At 36.7% G+C, this 20,896-nt stretch overlaps 1 protein-coding gene across 8 annotated transcripts in view; it reads right to left on the bottom strand.

Moving 5' to 3' along the window:
* Positions 1–20,896, bottom strand: part of DEPDC1 (DEP domain containing 1) — a 56,243-nt gene that overhangs the window by 16,878 nt on the left and 18,469 nt on the right. For 2 of the 8 annotated variants that reach the window (XR_008617232.1, XM_055084532.1), the window contains exons 11-12: positions 17,430–17,615; positions 6,466–6,581 (exon numbers count right to left, since the gene is read on the bottom strand). Coding sequence is in view for 6 of the 8 variants with exons in the window: in XM_055084532.1 (XP_054940507.1) it covers positions 6,501–6,581; positions 17,430–17,615 (267 nt within the window). In the remaining 2 variants the exon portion in view is untranslated. The other 6 variants (XM_055084530.1, XR_008617231.1, XM_024119603.2 and 3 more) reach the window with 6 other exon arrangements.

The following is a 20,896-nucleotide window of genomic DNA, read 5'->3' as shown; positions in this document are numbered from 1 at the left end:
AAATATTCATATACCCTATCATATAGTATAGATTGTTTATATAAATACATATTTTTCTCCTCCAAAATTTCATGACAAACTCACTCTGCAGAAAGATGAGTCCTATTTGTCTTTGGTTATGCCCTGGCATATGACCTCTCCTGTTGGAAAAGCACATTAGATTAAGGTGGTCAAGCAAAAAAAAAAAAAAAAAAAAAAGTTCTATATACTGTTGATACAGTAAAGGATAAAAATTCACAAGGCCTCTGGTTCTCTCTTTGGGGTACCTCGTGGTTAAGTCCTCTCTATTTCACCCCTCTATAAATATTTATTGAGCACCTTCTATGTTCCAGATACTGTTTTAGGTCTTGGAGATTTTTTTAAAACAAAGATATACTATTCCAATTGTGACTCAAGCCAAAAACATTAGCTTTCTTATAGCATAACCAGGGACACAAGAGGCATCGCCATAGAAGGTGCAAAAGAAGCAGCTCTCATGATAGATCTCGTGATCTATCCAAAGGTAGCCAAAAGCAAGAAAGACTTAGACAAACCAACCCTGAGAACTGGCAATGGTAAGACACCAGCTATGAATGCAGTGCAACCCACATTTCTGTCTTTTCATCTACTTACTCCTGGCCTCCACCCCACCTCCCTAACAGGTGGCTGCCTGCAGTTGCAGGTATGACAACCTGCATGCTCTGGCAGGAGGAAAGCCAAACTCTCAGGACACAGAACTAGACAAAGAAGAAAGCAATAGCTGTCCCTGGGAGGGAAAGGATCAATAATCAGTGCCTCAGAACCAAATTCACATGAGTAAAAATCCAAATAACTAATTTCTACAAATGTTTTTCACTTGTTAATCTAAATTTGGAAAAGATAAGACAAAGAGACATTTACCACCCTCATTTGATTGGACCCTGCAGATACAAACCTGGGAGGCTGACTTTTGGTAAGAATTTTTACATTCGGCCAGCTTTGTCAGGGGTCCTGGATTTCAGCTGCAGTCTCCAGAGCAAGTGGGGTGTCCCAGCTAGCTCATTCTCATTGCCAGAAGTCTAGGGGAGGAAAAAGTCTTTTCCTCTATCCACTTTAAGTTCCTTGGCTGGGGCCCTGATAATCGGGCCAAAGACAGATTAACAAGTGAAAAACAAAGAGAAGTTTATCAATGTGCACTGTGCATGTACACATGAGAGCACTCAAAGATGAGCAACCCAAAATGTGGTTAGAATCTGGGTTTTTATACCATTTTAGGTAAGATAAAGGGATAAAGGGCTTCTGGGAGAGGCTAGTTAGGGGAAGGCGGCCAGAAAAATATGGTAAACAAGAGTTGTTTATTGTTAATCAGTTTTTTTGGTGCCTTCTCCATTGATAAGAGTTAAAAGAGTCCTCCTCTTTCTGGTATAGGAAAATAAGACATCTTATTTACAAATGTAAGTTTCCTTCATAAATGTAAATTACCTTTACAAAAGGGAACCTTGGGCCCTGGTTTTAGAGCTTTTCCTGGGTGTTCAGGTTCTACTAGCCTTTAGCTCAAAGAAGCATATTTTGGGGTGATTATTCTGGTATCGTTCAAGATAGAGCAGCAATAAACTAAAAATTCCTGCTCTCAAGGGGTATATTAATTTCCTGCTGTTAATTACCACACACTTAGTGACTAAAACAACACAAACTTATTATCTTATGTTTCTGGAGGTCAGAAGTCTAAATTGGTTTTACAGACTCGCTTTCCTTCTAAAGCCTCTAGGAGAGAATGTTTCCTTGACTTTTCCAGCTTTCATTTTTATTTATTTATTTATTGACTCTAACCAAGTTGTAGATTTTACTTCAATATTTCTTTTTAAAAAAATTTTTATTGGAGTATAGTTGATTTACAATGTTGTGTTAGTTTCAGGTGTAGAGCAAAGTGAATCAGTTATACATATATCCACTCTTTTTTAGATTCTTTTCCCATATAGGCCATTACAGAGTATTGAGTAGAGTTCCCTGTGCTATACAGTAGATCCTTATTAGTTATCTATTTTATATATAGTAGTGTGTATATGTCAATTCCAATCTCCCAATTTATTCCTCTCCGCCCTTACCCCCCGGTAACCATAAGTTTGTATTCTACATCTGTAACTCTATTTCTGTTTTGTAAATAAGTTCATTTGTACCCTTTTGTTGGATTCCATATAGAAGTGATATCATGTGATATTTGTCTTTCTCTGTCTGACTTACTTCACTCAGTATGACAATCTCTAGGTCCACCCATGTTGCTGCAAATGGCATTACTTTGTTCTTTTTTATGGCCGAGTAATATTACATTGTATATATGTACCACATCTTCTTTATCCATTTATCTGCTGATGGATATTTAAGTTACTTCCATGTCCTGGCTACTGTCAATAGTGCTGCAATGAACACTGAGGTGCATGAATCTTTTTGAATTATGGTTTTCTCCAGATATATGCCCAGGAGTGGGATTGCTGGATCATATGGTAGCTCTATTTTTAGTTTTTTAAGGAACCTCCATACTGTTCTCCAGAAAGGCTGTACAAATTTACATTCCCAACAACATGTCCATTCTGGCTGGTGTGAGGTGATACCTCATTGTAGTTTTGTTTTGCATTTCTCTAATAATTAGTGATGTTGAGCATCTTTTCATATGTTTTTTGACCATCTGTATGTCTTCTTTGGAGAAATGTCTATCTAGAATTTCTGCCCATTTTTTGATTGCGTTGTCTGCTTTTTTTGATATTGAGCTGCATGAGCTGTTTGTATATTTTGGAGATTAAGCCCTTGTTGGTTGCTTCATTTGCAAATATTTTCTCCCATTCTGAGGGTTGTCTTTTCATTTTGTTTATGGTTTCCTTTGCTGTGCAAAAGCTTTTAAGTTTAATTAGGTCCCATTTGTTTATTTTTGTTTTTATTTTCATTACTCTAGGAGGTGGATTGAAAAAGATCTTGCTGCGATTTATGTCAAAGGGTGTTCTGTGTATGTTTTCCTCTAAGAGTTTTACATTTAGGTCTTTAGTCCATTTTGAGTTTATTTTTGTGTATGGTGTTACAGAGTGTTCTAATTTGATTTGTTTACATTTAGCTATCCAGTTTTCCCAGCACCACTTATTGAAGAGACTTTCTTTTCTCCATTGTATAGTCTTGCCCCCTTTGTCATAGATTAGGTGACCACAGGTGTGCGTGTTTATCTCTGGACTTTCTATCCTGTTCCATTGATCAATATTTCTGTTTTTGTGCCAGTATCATACTTTTTTGATGACTGTGGCTTTGTGGTATAGTCTGAAGTCAGGGAGCCTGATTCCTTCATCTCCCTTTTTCTTTCTCTAGATTGCTTTGGCTATTAGGGGTCTTTTGTGTTTCCATACAAATTGTAAAAGTTTTTGTTCTAATTCTGTGAAAAATGCCATTGCTAATTTGATAGGGATTGCATTGAATCTGTAGATTGCTTTGGGTAGTCATTTTCACAATATTGATTCTTCCAATCCAAGAACATGGTATATCTCCCCATCTGTTTGTGTCATCTTTTATTTCTTTCATCAGTATCTTATAGTTTTCTGAGTACAGGTCTTTCACCTCCTTCAGTAGGTTTATTCCTAGGCATTTTATTCTTTTTGATGTGATGGTAAATGGGATTGTTTCCTTAATTTCTCTTTCTGATCTTTCATTCTTAGTGTACAGGAATGTAAGAGATTTCTGTGTGTTAATTTTGTATCCTGCAACTTTACCAAATACATTGATGAGCTCTAGTAGTTTTCTGGTAGCATCTTTAGGATTTTCTATGTATAGTATCATGTCATCTGCAAACAGTGACAGTTTTACTTCTTTTCCAATTTGGAGTCCTTTTATTTCTTTTTCTTCTCTGAAAGTTATTCTGGGACCGTTCAAGATGATAAAGCAGCAATAAACCAAAAACTTCTGCTCTCAAGGAGCATATTAATTTCCTCTGTTAATTACCACATACTTAGTGACTAAAGAACACAAACTTATTGTCTTATGTTTCTGAAGGTCAGAAGTCTAAACTAGTTTCACAGAGTTGCTTTTCTTCTGAAGCCTCTAGCAGAGAATGTTTCCTTGACTTTTCCAGCTTTTAGAGGCCACCTATATTCATTGGCTTGTGGCTTCTTCCTGTATTTTGAAGCCAGCAGCACAGCATTTTCTCCGTCTTCTGCTTCCATCTTCACATCTCTCTCTGTCTCTGATCTTCCTATCTTTTTTTATAAGGACCTTTGTGATTATATTGGGTTTACACAGATGATCCAGATAATCCAGGGTAATCCCTCTATCCCAAGATCCTTATTTCAATCACATTTGCAAAGTATATATATATATATATATATATATATATATATATATATATATATATATTTTATCATCTAAGGCATTATAATCTCAGGTTTTGGCATTAGGACATGAACTTATCTGGGGGCCTGTTATTCAACCTCACACAAAAAGTCACATTTTAGTAAAGTTCACCTTTATAGAATAAAGTCCAAGTTCTTGAATGTGTGTCAGATAAATTTTTATGATGTTCAGGAAGGATACAAGATGGCAAAGTAGAAGGACTTGAGCTTACCTCCTCTCATGAAAATACTTAAATAACAAATAACAGCTGAACAACCACCAACAAAAAAGACTGGAACCTACCAAAAAAGATATTCTACATCCAAAGACAAAAGAGAAGTCACAATGAGATGGTAGGAGGGGCGCTTTTGTGATGTAATCAAATCCCATACCTGCTGGGTGGGTGACCCACAAAGTGGAAAAGAATTATATTGCGGAGTTTCTCCCACAGGAGTGAGAGTTCTGAGCCCCACGTCAGGCTCCCCAGATGGGGGCCTGATATTGGGAGGAGGAGCCCCCAGAGCATTTGGCTTGGAAGGCCAGCAGGGCTTGAGTGCAGAAGCTCCACAGGACTGAGGGAAACAGAGACCCCACACTTGGAGGGTGCACACAAGGTTTCATGTGCACTGAGACCTACAGCAAAGCAGTGACTCCATAAGAGCCTGGGCCAGACCTACCTCTGGGTCTTGGAGAGTCTCCTGGGGAGGTGAGGGTCAGCTCTGACTCAGTGTTGGGGCAAGGACACTGGTGATGGAATCCCCCGGGAATATTCATCAGCATGAGCTCTCCTGGAGGTTGCCATTTTGGCACTGAGACCTGGCCCTACCCAACTGCCTGCAGGTTCCAGTGCTGGGATGCCTCAGGCCAAACAACCAATAGGGTGGGAACACAGCCCCACCCATCAGCAGACAGGCTGCCTAATGTGTCCTGAGCCTACAGCAGCCTCTACACACACCCCCTGACACAGTACTGCCCACCAGAGAGACAAGACCCAGCTCCACCCACCAGTGGGCAGGCACCAGTCCCTCCCACCAGGAAGCCTGCACAAGCCCCTGGACCAACCTCACCCACCACAGGGCAGACAGCAGAAGCAATCCTACAGCCTGTGGAACAGAGAACACAAAGACAGAAAGTTAGACAAAATGAGATGGCACAGAAATATGTTCCAGATGTAGCAACAAGATAAAACCCCAGAAGAACAGCTAAGTGAAGTGGAGGTAGGCAATTCACCTGAAAACGAATTCAGAATAATGATAGTAAAGATGATCCAAGATCTCGGAAAAAGAATGGAGGCACAGACCTAGAAGATACTCTAGGCACAGACCTAGAAGATACTTCTAGCTCTTTGTTTAACAAAGAGCTAGAAGACTTAAAGAACAAGCAAACAGAGATGAACAATACAGTAACTGAAATGAAAAATACACTAGAAGGAATCAATAGCAGAATAAACGAGGCAGAACGAATAAGTGAGCTGGAAGACAGATTGGTGGAAATCACTGCTGCAGAACAGAATAAAGGGGAAAAAAAAGAATGAAAGTTTTACGATGTTCTTGCCAGCAGTATCTCCCTGCCTCAAATACATAGCTCAGCAATCCTGACCTGCTTCTATTACCCCTCCCTCAAGAACACATCTGCTATATCTCACCCCCTGTGATTTGCCTCTGTCTATACTACCCTAACCCTCCCATACCCTGTCCCTACATCCATTAACCCTCTGCCTAGTAAAACCCTCATCCAATACATCACCTTACCCGTGAAATGGTGCCCCTTCCATTTACTCGCAAAATACCTTTTGCCTGCCTCTCCTGTGGACTTGATCACACTATATTAGAACTATCTGTTTATGTGTTGTTTGTCTTGTTCCATTAGTTGAAAGCTCCTTGAGAGTAGGGAGTGTAGCATTCATTTTTTCTAGCCTCATCACTCAGCATAGTACTTGGCACACAATAAGACCTTAAGAAATGTCAAATAAATGAGTATCACTGAAATTGTTTAACTATAATAATTATGAGAGGAAGGAGGGAGGGAATAATTGAAGGAGTTTTTATCTTGAGTTGTTAAGAAAGTTTGGTAAAGAGCAGCTTTCTTTGCTGAGCCTAGAAAAGGAATAGCAGACAGGGGAAAGATGAGATATACACGACTCACAGGCAGTGAAGATAAGAGCCAGAGGCACTGAAGCTTCAGGGCTGCTCCTCTCGGTTGGGGTGCTTTTGATGTGCGCCTGCTTTGATCTCTGCTGTGCAGCTATGGCCCAGGATGTTCTGGAATGAAGAAAAACTACTTACTGTTTCCTGTTTCCAAGATCCAGAGTGTGTTAGAAAATAAGCACTTGGGGAAGGGGTTGGTTTTTCTGGTGACAAAATAAAATCATTTCCCAAAGGTAAACAGTCTCTCCCACATGGTTGAGAGCTGAAGCAGATGAAAAGAGGATGCACATAGAGGACACTGCAGTGTGCAGAAGAGAAAAGCTGAATGCAACATAAAAGCAGAGACAAGATAAAATAGAAAAATGCAAAGGGCAGCAGCACATGGGTTAGGTCAGCTAAGCTGTACTAGTAATGGACACAACGGGACACTGGACCACACATGGACGGATTTTGCCAGCCTCTTGGACAACACATGGGAACGCAGGTAATGACATTCCAGCGCCTTATACTAAGGAAAAGGACAACACAGCTTGCAGATCATGACTGGGGGCAAAGAGACACAGAAATACACTGCTACCTCTCTGTGTATGGGAGGCCAAATAGAACTCCCATTTGTGTAGTTTATTTTTAGAAGCATAACTTCTGTTATGAATTATGCCCAAGTTAAATCATCCTTATTAAATTTGTCTGAGATGTGGATTCAGTTATTCTCAAAAACTGATTTTTGAAATAGAGCTTCCATTTTAGAAACTTTCTAAATTTGTATAATAGTCAGATTCTATTCACCATCTCAAACTAACCTAGTGTAAATGTTTGGCAACTTTAATCTCCCCAGGTTGGTAGAGAGAGAAAGGAGATATTATGAACTCTCAAAAAAAAAAAAAAAAAAGGAGCAGGTGCAATAAAGTTTGATCTAAGTATTGTCAGAAGGAAAATCAAGCATTATAATGCCACATATATTAAACAGTTTAGGGATTAAAAATACCTAAGCAAATAACTGATGGATTTGATTAAAAAAAGGAAGCAATTTCCAGAATATGTGTATTTTAGGGTTAATTGTCAGAGCCCCCAAATCCAGGTATTCGATGAGATACATAAGTGGAGGTCAAAGTCATTAAAGTTCTTCTACAAAGGCCTAAATTACATGATTTAACACACCAGAAAGCACAGACCTTGTCTGTTTTATTCCCCACTAGAAGAGTTCCTGCACACTGTGGATACTCAACAAATAGTTGATGGAACAAGAATAAGCATAGAGAAACTGAAGCACTGAATCTATAAAATTTGTGCTTTTGAACGGGGATAGCAACTGGCATGAAAATCATGATTTTCCAAAGACCTGTGAGTCTCTGAGGCTTGGGCTTCTGTAGTTTAGTCCTAGGAGAGAGTTAATATTAATAGTTACATTTTTTGGAGTTAATATTAGTAGTTACAATCTTTGAGTTCCATCCTATACCAGATATTGAGCTAGACAACTTAGATACATTGTTCCTAATCCTCAGAATAACTTCCCAAGTTACATAATATTACCTGTTTTATAGATGGGGATATAGGCTGTGAAAAGTTAAACAACTTTCCCAAAGTTACATAGCTATTAAATGGCAGAGCAGTAACTCAAATCCACATCTGACTGCTAATCAATGTGTTTTACTTATATCAAACTGTCTCTAAGAATGTATATATTTTGAAAAATTTTATTCCTTGTAATAAAATTAGTGTATGTTCATGAGAATAAATTTGGAAAATACAGAAATGTATAGGAGAAAAAAAAAGTCAGCCATGATACCTCCGCTCTTTTGTAAACATATAGCAATACAATTTATTCTCATTATTTGCAGTGATGTTTCTATAAAGTCGCCACAAACACTGAAATAGCAAATCCTGAACCATTGCTCCTAGGGGAATTACAGGGTTAGGTTCCTTCGAGCCTTTGGTCATAACATTCTCAGGAACTGACTAATCTATAACCTGTTTTATGTATGTTTCTGTTCAAAACCACATTATTTAATATGTATTGTTGGTTCATTAACATTTAACTCACAGCCAACAGCACTGTAACTGATGCCTGAGTGAAGCTTATCTAACACATACATTTGCTAGTCAGGTACATCACCACCTTGTTATGCTTATGCTTAGGAACAAAAGGCAGCACTTCAGCACTATGCTTGGGGTTCAATTTAAACAGTGAAATCACCTACAAAAAGCACAAAAATAAGAAAAACACAGCACTACATAGACTGCAAAGAGAACACTTGTTCATAGCATGAGAGCTAAAACAAGAAGGTAGAGCCTCATCTTGCTCAACCTCAGCTGGGAACATGCATGTCAGGTGATTCAAATCATAGTCTACTACATAATCACAGAGCTAGCAGTTGAATAATATGTCAGCCTCTGCTTCCTGAGAGGAGAGATCTTAGGCAGTTCATTCTATTCTTATCAATTTTGAAGAAAATTGTATACAGGTTCCCTTGAAAGTATATATCAATATTACAATTTCAGAGAAAGTTTATTCAAAATCTGAATTGCTCAGGTAAGCCTTCTCCTTTCTGTCTAGTTTCATTTAGAAGCAAAGATTTTTGGAGGTGGGGGTGAGGAGACCAAATTATCATTCTTCTTTTTTTTTTAGCTGTGCCTTGCAGCATGTAGGATCTTTGCTCCCCAACCAGGGATCAAACTCGTGCCCACTGCATTGGGAGGGTGGAGTCTTAACCACTGGAATGTCAGGGAAGTCCCTATGATTCATTTTTAATACAAGGATAATCTCAGACATTTTCCTTTTCCAAATGTTTATATTTATTACTGTTTTATTTTGGAAAAAGCAATGTTGTACATGATAGAAATTAAAACAGTTCCAAGGGTATACACATTAAAAGAATAAGACTCCTTAATATCCCCAAAATTCAGCAATCAGTGTTTATCATTTCTTGTAAATACCTCGCAGAAATACTCTATGCAGCTTCTAACATATATCTATATTTAAATTTTAAAAGACATAAGAATGAAAAGACATACAGGACAGGATGGATAATAAGTATCCCTTACTGGGATACTTTGGGATTGTTCCTTCAAGCTCCACTTTATCCAAATAGGTAATGATATATTTTATAACTCTTAAATGCACTGTGTACAAAGGCAATAAATGGTCTTCAGATTTTTGTTTTGTTTTAATTTTAAGGGAGAGGGAACTATTATCAATTGGAGGCATATTGTATGCACATTTGTGCTAGGCACTTTATACATTTTATCTATTTTGAGCTCTCAAAGATGTCATGAAGGAAATATTATCCCCATTTTACTAATAAAAAACCTGCATCTCAGAGAAGTAAATTTTTTAATGTCACACAGCTGATAACTAATATAAACACAATTAGAACTCAGTTCTGCCTGATTCCAATACCCACACTCATTCCATATATATTCTAGATCTTTCACATTATGCTTAATATTTGAATTACAAATATGGATATGACAGTTGATATTAGCTCAGTGGTTTAAAAATCCCTAATGAGGATCTATATCTATAAGCTCACCCTTCTGCAGTCTGTGATTAATACCATTTTGTACTTGACATTATAAAGCCATAAATATTCAGTAGAGTCAAATCCCTTTTAAAGAGAACATCAGAGACTAAAAAGAACTACAACAGAGGAGGCCTGCAGATGGCACTGCTGCCCATAAGTCATCCAAATCTAACTTACTAATAGGTTTTTTAAAAAATAAATACACAGTCATTTTAGGAATTATATAACACTGATTGCAAAAGTTAAACTTCCACCAACATCTGTCATTTATAAATTGTGTAATTCCTTCCAATTTATGATTTGATTTTGAAATTTAATTTTCTATTTAATGAACTTAATGCTTAATAGCCCTACAGCCTAGCAATAGGTGGAATATAAATCTGAGTGGAGGGGATAATGAATATTAAGCTGGGGAAGAGAAAGACATTTGGGCTCTTTGCTTGAGTATAAAGTACTGCCTGACAAATCAGGTCACTTAATTGTGAGGAGACAGGTTGAAACTGCTAAATCTAAAGATGGATACAGTCTTTAGAACTTCCAAGGTATAAATCAGAAAGCTGATCAAAACTCCAAAATACAAAAGTCTGAGACACTGTACATAATGAATAAGAATGTAGGTCTTTTCACTGTATTTTTAGCTTCACCATGAACTTTTAAGAAAAATTATTGCTAATCTCTAATCCTAGTCAATCATATAAACTTTAGAAAACAAAAAGAGAGCCACTTTCTTTTGAGTTGTTGAGGCACAGAATACTCCAAGATTTCACAGGGTTTTATGTGGTTGATAAGATTATAGGTGATTTAAACTGTTTCATTTCCAAATCATCTATAATAAACAGACATTACTTTTTAATAAATCAACAAATAATAAAGTAAAAAATAATCCCAAAATATCAATTCTCATAACCTCTCTCATAGTAACACAATCCCTTTTCTAGTTTGTTTGTTTTAATGCTAGGGATCCTTTGCAGTGAATATGAGGTGTTCTCCATAGAACCCCTCAGTGCTCAGTCATTCATTTCCCAGCTGTCAGGAATATTGGCTACACTCCTCTTTAGGAACTGTGCTTGGCAGAAGGGAACTGCTTCACCCAAGGTTACACTTCCTCCCGAATCAACCCATATTCAGTGACTGGTTTACATGAAGGTACAAAGGCCCAGCTCCTTTTCTCTATTGTGGACAATTCTAAAGGCCCATCCCAGCTCCACAGCCTGTTCACTGGATCAGTTGAGGCCTCTGTTACAATTCTGTGGCAGTTCAACTTTTTCTTTTGCCCAATCCCCTGCAGCACTTGTATTGCTCCTAAGTGTACCATCCAGTACACAAACATTTGTCTCAATATTATGGGTAACATGACCTAAGGCAGAACTAAGACTAGTCTTAGGAAGCTGACTAAAATAGAATTTTGGATCTGGATGAGTCAATTGCTGGCTTGTAATGAGGAGACTATCACTGGTGGTTGGTAGAGTACTGACAGTCCCTGCCAAAATTTTTATTAGTGGTGAATTGGCACCAATTCTCAGCCAAGAAAACAAATCTAAAACAATATCACTTAATTGTCTTCTGGTTTGCAGTTTTTAAAAAGAAGTCTATAATTCTTATTTTTGTTCCTCTGTATAAACTGCTTTGTCTCTGAATGCTTTTAAGATTTTCCTCTTTATCACTAGTTTTCAGCAACTTGATTATGTGTGCCTTGGTGCAGATTTATGTTTTTTTTGTTGGGGATTACTTGAGCTTCTGTGGGTTTATGGTCTTTGTCACATTTAGAAAAAACTTCAGCCATTATTTTTGGTCAATAACTTTTATGCCCTCACTTTTTCTGTCTTCTCTCATTTCTCATTTTCTTCTCTCTTAGACTCCAATCCACATGTTACTCGGTTCATATTTTCACATAGCTCACTGAGACTCTGTTCTTTGTCTTTTTCAGTTTTGTTTCCTTTGTACTTTATTTTGGGTAGTTCCTATTGCTGTTTTCAAGTTCATGAATCTTTTCTTCTGCTGTGTCTAATTGGCTCTTAATTTCATTCCATGTATTTTTCATTTTGGGTATTGTATTTTTACCCTCCAGAATTTCTCTTTGAATCTTTTTTATATCTTTCATTTCTATCACTATATTCCTGATTTTCTTTATATCCTAGAATATATTTATAATGTTTATAATAACTGTTAAAGTGTCTCTAGTTTCATTATCTGTCACTTCTGGGTATGTTTCTATTGATAGCTTTTCCCTCTGGTTATGGATTATATATTTTTTTCTGTTTCTTTTTATGTCTGGTAATTTTTGATTGGATGCTGGACATTGTGTTTTTTACACTGTTAAGTGCTGGATTTTGTTGTATTTCTTTAAAGTATTGAACTTTGTTCTGGCACACAGGAAGTTACTTGAAGAGCAATTTGAACATTTTCAGGCTGTTTTTAAGATTTATTAGGGTGAATTTATAGCAGTTTTTATTCTAGGGCTAATTTGGTCCCACTACTGAAGCACAGCTCTTCTGAAGATGCTATCCAATGTCCCAAGTATTAGAAGCTCTCTATATTTTGGCTGCTGGGAATATGAATTATTCCCAGATCCATGAGGTACAGAGATTGTTTGGTTTACTGCTTTCCAGTCCATTCTCATTCTTTCCTTGGCTAGTTTTTTTTTTTTTTTAGTACTCAACTGACTTACTTCACCATGCCCCATGCCAATTAGTACTCAACAAAACCTTTAGACCACTGCAGATCTCTGAAGGGTTTTTTTCTTTTCTTCTTTTTTTAAAAATCTCTCTCAGTCATCCTGAACTCTGATCTCTAGCTCCTTAATGCAGTGAGACACTGGGCTTTATTTTGGCTGCCCCTCCCTGCACTGTGGCCTGGCAACTGCCTGTAGGCAGTAATCTGGGGACAATCATAGGACTTACCTCCTTTGTTTTCCTTTTCTCAGGAATCAGTCTTTTATTACCTGTAGTTCGATGCCTAGAAACAGTTGTTGCATATACTTTGGTTTTCTAGTTGCTTATGGAAGGATAAGTTAGAGACCAACTAATGATACAAAAATTGTTTTTACAATGAGCAAAAGTCAAAACTATTTTCAAATGTCTTATACATTCTGCGTTTCCTCAGTACACATTCTGAGAGGTTTTCAGGAGAGATAAAAACAGCTATTCTGTACATTTTTTCCCCCAGTTCTTAGAAAATAAGATTCTTAGTTAATACAAAAGCTAATTCTGAGTTAACAAAAGATTCTTAGTTGCTATACTTTATTATATTTAGAACTATTAAGTTTATTCAAGTGAACTGACTTTATTTCTTTAAATTTAGAGTTTAATATTAAAACCAGCAATCCTTTCTCTCCTAGAAGTTTCATTTCAACAATAACACCACATGCATACACATATACACATATGTGATTTACCTTCAAAATCAAAGGGAGATATATCTTTGGGAGAGATACACAGGCTGCCAGGATATAAAATTCTGGATCTATTTTTAATTCTTCCAAAGATGGGATAAAAAATATCACCACTGATAGAATAGAAAAGAAAATATATTGTGAGATATGAGGACAGAGATTTGGAAGGGAAGGAGTTTTAATCAGCAGAAATCTTATTAAGCTCATTATCAGAGGAAGAACTTAGAAATTGAGCTTGGGCTTGCTAAGGTCAAGATTTAAACATATTGCCGCTTTAAATTATCTTAACAACCCAGTTAGGTAGATGTTATTATTCATATTTTATGGATGAGGAAACTCAGAGTTTACATTTTCCAAGGACAGAAGCTAGTCAGTAGGAAATTCCTTGTATTGATACTTTCCACTACTGAGTGCTAGATAACTAGACAGTATTATGAGAAGAGTGGATCATTAAATGACAACAATTAGCAGAAGCTGTTGGGAATGGTTGGTGGCAATAACTTCTGGGACCAGAACTACAGTTCCCTGTGCATTGCCACAGATTTACTATTTCATACCCTCTCCCTTCAAACTTGCAATATCTTCCCCACCATGCTTTACTCTCAAGGGTTGACTCTGATTCTTATTTCCTGAGAAGGCAAAAGCAATTAGAAGATACTTTTTATAAGCACTCAACATCAAATCAACCCATCAATATTTGAAATTAAAGACTCTGCCCTTTTTTTCTGATACAACGGTATCTGTCCATGCTCCAGCCAAAGGTTAATAAGCCTTCTATTTGTGTAATGTGTCCTGTATGCTTTCACATATTCAAGGATATTGCTTCTGAAGATATTAATGCTTTCCTTCCTCATCAAATTTTCTCATTATATTAGACCAGGTATTTTCAAGCAGTATGTACAATCAGAAGCTGTGTTTCATGACTAAAAAATAGTTTAATAAGACTCACCAATTGTTTACAATTTTGTTGGGGTTCCTCTCTGCCCAAAGCAATTGAGAGGACTGTATTTTTGCTAAGATCTCTTCTAGTGTTGTAATTCTAGGTGTTTCTAGTATTAATTTCTAACATTTAATAGAGTGCCTATTCTGTGCTAAACACTGTGCTAAAAACTTCTCACGAATTATTCTATTTAATACTCACAACAATCCTAAAGGACGGGTACTATTATAATCTTTATTGTACAGATAAGAAAACTGGGATTTAGCGAAGTTAAATAACCTGTCTTGGGTTACACAGTAAACAGCACAGTAGGATTCAAATCTGACTTCAGAGTTCACATTATTAGTGTTACATCATGTATTTTGTAACCTCAACTGCATGCACACTAAGGGAGATCAAAGTTTACTATGTCTTTATAATATTTATATATTTAATATCCATCAATAAATACAAAATTAAATTGTTATAAAACCCACAATAGTTTTTATCTCAATATGCAACATAATTCACATTATTACATACCTTTAAACAGGAAAACTTTTAGTATACAAACACCTTGGGAAGAATTCTAATTCGCTTCAATATTTTTATAGCTAAGGTTTCTGGGCAAAAGATATAGTTATTTTCTGTCCATATTTTTAATAAAAATATTAATTTCAAATGGAACATTGTCATTTTACAGTACAACATTACACTGAAAAATCAAAACATTGAACAATAAGTGTCTATTACATCCCAGGCATTATGTATATCTTTACACTTACCAAATAGATATTAAATAATCTTCAGAAAAATGTGGAAGAAAAGCTGCTTCAAGTTTGTACGAAGTTAGTCAAGTAGAAATTTGTAGAACCTTCTATTAAGATAAGAGGGATTTACACTTGGCATTTTCTTCCAATGAAATAATAAAGCCAGTGTGAAACCAGCTTGACATTTTATTTATAAAAAGTATTTAGGGCACTGATTCTCAAAGGTGGCTGAATATTGGAATCACCTACAGAGTTTAAAAAATACTGAGGCCTATATGCCATCCCTTAAATTTTGATTTAATCAGTATAAGGTAGGGCCTGAGCATGTATTATTTTAAAACTCTCCAGGTGATTCTAATATGCAACAATTTGAAAAACACTAGCTTAGGGAACTGTTGCGTAATTAAAAAGGCTAGTCTTCAGTTGAATGAATCCTCATGACTTGATTTCAGGGGGTGTATTGTTTTTTTAAGTATCTGGTAGGTATATCTCCCTTGATTAGAAAGCAGATACTTAAGGGAAGAGGTTTTCTGTTTTATTCATCATTTTCTCTCCGCATCTTGAAGAATGAAAGGCATATAGTAGTTGCTAAATAAATATCTTTTACATGAATACGTGATTGCCTTATACTTCTTTCATATCTTTATATTCTAGTAGATTCATGAAGATAAGAATGCAAAAGATATTTATTGAAAAAATGAATGACTGAAGCAGTTAGGGTAAAGGTTTAAGGCAAACCAAAGTCTTAAAATATATATTCATATTTTAAAAACACATACATAAATAGATCAAAAGTAGCAAAAGAATATATGAGTGCAATATTTAGCAGTTGAAAATTAATTCATTGAATTTTCAAATATTCTTCACATTCTTACACTTAGAAACAAAAGTAATCCTAAACAACTAGTTCTTTAAGCTAACATCCATAAGCACATGCAGATAAGTTGTTGTTGTTTTTTTAAAGAATTACAGCTTAATCTTGAGCAAATGTCATTTTTCAAAATTCAAGTAAATGAAACTTTAGCACACATCATGATAGCTTTTCCAGATAGTTGTATAAAAAACAAAAGATTATTTCTGATTAAAATATTTGGTGTCACCTGTTGTCACTTGCTCTCCACTGAGATTCACTAGTTTCTCAGCAGTTTCACATTGATAAAAACTGTTTTGGCACTTCCTTACATAATGTTTTATTTAGAAAAACCTTATTGATAAATAGACTTCCTTTTTAGTAGCTGAATTCTTAGATATGGCTTCACTTACCAAAGTTCCACAAGTATTACATAATTTTCAATTCAATTAGTATCTTAAACTACGAAACTTTGGTTTTCTTAAAATTAGCATTGGTTGCTTGATTGTAGGTTTGTCACCAAAAAGTGCTGCTTCACTTTCAGAGGTTGGAAATCTTTTCTGATATATCAAGGGATATTCCTTCTGAAACTTAAAAATGAGGTGAGGAATTAGAGGGTATTTAACATTATTATCTGAGCTGAAGCCACTGGTCAACATTTTATAAGGATTCAGTGCCTTTCTCAAAGATGCATTTACAGAGATCAGTATCCTTTCACTTTATCCTTGCTTCTCTCTCCACTTTCTCGCACATGAAAGGTACCCTGTAATATTTCTTAGATTCCAGTTAGCATTAACATTCTAGGATTCTCTTCTGCTGTTAATTCTCCTAAATTCCAGATGTTCTTCCTTCTCATTGGTAAAGCCTATGAAGGTCACAAGGATCTAGTTAGTATATTTCATACTTCTTGAGTGTCTCGGACCAGGAATTGGACTTGCCAGAATCATGTGGCTACAGGGCTTTGATGTAGATCTAAAAATTCTAAATGGTAATGATGAGTCACTAAAACTTACTTTATTATTATTATTATTATTATTTGGCGTTACACGGGCCTCTCACTGTTGTGGCCTCTCCCGTTGCGGAGTACAGGCTCCAGACGCGCAGGCTCAGCGGCCATGGCTCACGGGCCTAGCCGCTCCGCGGCATGTGGGATCTTCCCGGACCGGGGCACGAACCCATGTCCCCTGCATCAGCAGGCGGACTCTCAACCACTGCGCCACCAGGGAAGCCCAAAGTTACATATTATAGTCCTAAGTTTATAACTATGTTCCCAGGGTAATGCATGCTTTAAATATAAAACACCGGAAGTAAAGGAGAGTATCTGTTATTATGGTTATTATGAAAATTTCAGGACAGAGTAAAACCAGGCAGGTAGTCACACATAGCCTACATATATGATATTTAAAATTCAAAATATTAAAATGAGAAATTAGATTCTAAATGTCATTAAATAACAATCAGCAATATCATATTAGAAAATATTTACGATTGAAACTTGTTCATCCTCTTACCTGTTTTAGTTTTTTCCTTTTCTCCTTTACAGGCAAACTCTTATTTTTAATAATATTCTCTAAAAGTTCTGCAACTGCAGCTTGAGAGGTAGAAACTTTTTGTTCATCAAATTCCTGAGCACTAATTTGTTTACAGTATGAATACGTTGGCAAAGGAGCAATCACTCCATCTCCAGGATTTTTAATCTGTAATGAACAAAATGATACATACAGTCAAATCTATTAATTCTGGTCATGTTCCTGTTTGGTAAAGGGCTCTTCTGATGGGTTTTAATACCTATTATTTTGCCACCAAACATTCAACACTTTAAGAAAAGTGTATTATGCAGCAGAGTAGCAGTAAGTCAGTAGGGTCTCAATCCCAGCCCTACAACCTACTAGCTTTATAACCATCAGCAAGTTATTTAAACTGGTCTTGGTCTGTCTCCTCATCTGTAAAATGTGAATGTACGTGAGATAATGGATATAAAATGCTTAGCACACAAGTATTACATAAAGGTAGCTATCATCATTAGAACCAATAACCATGGATTTTATTCTTTTGACTACAAAACACTAACAAAGTGATATTTTAATTCATCTTAAAACATTAACGTTTTGAAATGGTAATAAAGTGTTCATCTACTATTTTTGAGATGTAAGAGCATGGGCAGGGCCCATAACATCTGTAGACAAGGTGATTAGGAAACAAGATGGTGGAGTAGAAGGACATGCTCTCACTCCCTCTTGAGAGAACACCAGAATCACAACTAGCTGCTGGACAATCATAGACAGGAAGACACTGGAACTCACCAAAAAAGATACCCCACATCCAAAGAAAAAGGAGAAGCCACAATGAGATGGTAGGAGGGGCGCAATCACAGTAAAAACAAATCCCATAACTGCTGGGTGGGTGACTCACAGACTGGAGAACACTTATACCACGGAAGTCCACTCACTGGAATGAAGGTTCTGAGCCCCACGTCAGGTTCCCAACCTGGGGGTCTGGCAACAGGAGGAGGAATTCCTAGAGAATCAGACTTTGAAGACTAGTGGGATTTGATTTCAGGACTTCGACAGGACTGGGGGAAACAGAGACTCTACCTTGGAGGGCACACACAAAGTAGTGTGCACACTGGGACCCAGGGGAAGGAGCAATGACCCCAGGGGACACTCAACCAGACCTACCTGCTGGTGTTGGAGGGTCTCCTGCAGAGGCGGGTGGTGGCTGTGGCTCACCCTACAATAACTGAAATGAAAACTACACTAGAAGGAATCAATAGCAGAATAACTGAGACAGAAGAACGGATAAGTGACCCGGAAAACAAAATGGTGGAATTCACTGCTGCAGAACAGAATAAAGAAAAAAGAATGAAAAAAAATGAAGACAGCCTAAGAGACCTCTGGGACAACACTAAGCACAACAACATTTGCATTATAGGGGTCCTGAAAGGAGAAGAGAGAGAGAAAGGACTGGAGAAAATACTTGAAGAGATCATACCCATCAGCAGTCAAGCGGATTAAAGTTTTACTGAGCTCTGCCCACCAGCGCAACAGTCAGCTCTACCCACCACCAGTCCTTCCCATTAGGAAGCCTGCACAAGCCTCTTAGATAGCCTCATCCATCAGAGGGTAGACAGCAGAAGCAAGAAGAACTACAATCCTGCAGCCTGTGGAACAAAAACCACATTCACAGAAAGATAGACAAGATGAAAAGGCAGAGGGCTGCGTACCAGATGACAAGCAAAAGCTAAGAGAATTCAGCACCACCAAACTAGCTCTACAACAAATGCTAAAGGAACTTCTCTAAGTGGGAAACACAAGAGAAGAAAAGGAACTACAAAAACAAACCCGAAAAAATTAAGAAAATGGTCATAGGAACATACATATCGATAACTACCTTAAACGTGAAGGGATTAAATGCTCCAACCAAAAGACACAGGCTTCCTGAATGGAAAAAAAAAACAAGACCCATCTATATGCTGTATACAAGAGACCCACTTCAGACCTAGGGACACATTCAGACAGAAAGAGAGGGGATGGAAAAAGATATTCCATGCAAATGGAAATCAAAAGAAAGCTGGAGCAGCAATACTCATATCAGATAAAATAGACTTTAAAATAAAGAATGTTACAAGAGACAAGGAAGGACATTACATAATGATCAAGGGATCAATCCAAGAAGAAGATATTACAATTATAAATATATATGCACCCAACATAGGAGCACCTCAATACATAAGGCAACTGCTAACAGCTCGAAAAGAGGAAATCGACAGTAACACAATAATAGTGGGGTCTTTAACACCCCATTTACACCAACGGACAGATCATCCAAAATGAAAACAAATAAGAAAACAGAAGCTTTAAATGACACAATAGGTCATATAGATTTAATTGATATTTATAGGACATTCCATCCAGAAACAGGAGATTACACTTTCTTCTCAAGTGCGCACGGAACATTCTCCAGGATAAATCACATCTTGGGTCACAAATAAAGCACAGTAAATTTAAGAAAATTGAAATCATTATCAAGCATCTTTTCTGACCACAATGCTATGAGATTAGAAATGAATTACAGGGAAAAAAAACGTAAAAAACACAAATACATGGAGGCTAAATAGTACGTTACTAAATAATGAAGAGATCACTGAAGAAATCAAAGAAATAAAAAAATACCTACAGACAAATGACAATGAAAACACGATGATCCAAAACCTATGGGATGGAGCAAAAGTAGTTCTAAGAGGGAAGTTTATAGCTATACAAGCCTACCTCAAGAAACAAGAAAAATCTCAAATAAACAATCTAACGTTACACCTAAAGGAACTAGAGAAAGAAGAAAACAAAAGGTAAAGTTAGCAGAAGGAAAGAAATCACAAAGATCAGAGCAGAAATAAATGAAATAGAAACAAAGAAACAATAGCAAGGATCAATAAAACTAAAAGCTGGTTCTTTGAGAAAATAAACAAAATTGATAAACCATTAGCCAGACTCCTCAAGAAAAAGAGAGAAAGGACTCAAATCAATAAAATTAGAAATGAAAAAGGAGAAGTTACAACAGACACCACAGAAATACAAAGCATCGTAAGAAACTACTACAAGCAACTCTATGACAATAAAATGGACAACCTGGAAGAAATGGACAAATTCTTAGAAATGTATAAACTTCCAAGACTGAAACAGGAAGAAATAGAAAATATGAGTAGACCAATCACAAGTAATGAAATTGAAACTGTGATTAAAAATCTTCCAACAAACAGAAGTCCAGGACCAAATGGCTTCACAGGTGAATTCTATGAAACATTTAGAGAAGAGCTAACACCCATCCTTCTCAAACTCTTACAAAAAATTGCAGAGGAAGGAACACTCCCAAACTCATTCTATGAGGCCACCATCACCCTGATACCAAAACCAGACAAAGATACTACAAAAAAAGAAAATTACAGACCAATATCACTGATGAATATAGATGCAAAAATCCT

Source organism: Physeter macrocephalus, chromosome 4, assembly GCF_002837175.3.
Source record: "Physeter macrocephalus isolate SW-GA chromosome 4, ASM283717v5, whole genome shotgun sequence".
NCBI classification, from domain to species: domain Eukaryota; kingdom Metazoa; phylum Chordata; class Mammalia; order Artiodactyla; family Physeteridae; genus Physeter; species Physeter macrocephalus.
The sequence above is the reverse complement of the archived record's forward strand: the minus strand, read 5'-3'. Positions and strand labels throughout refer to the sequence as shown.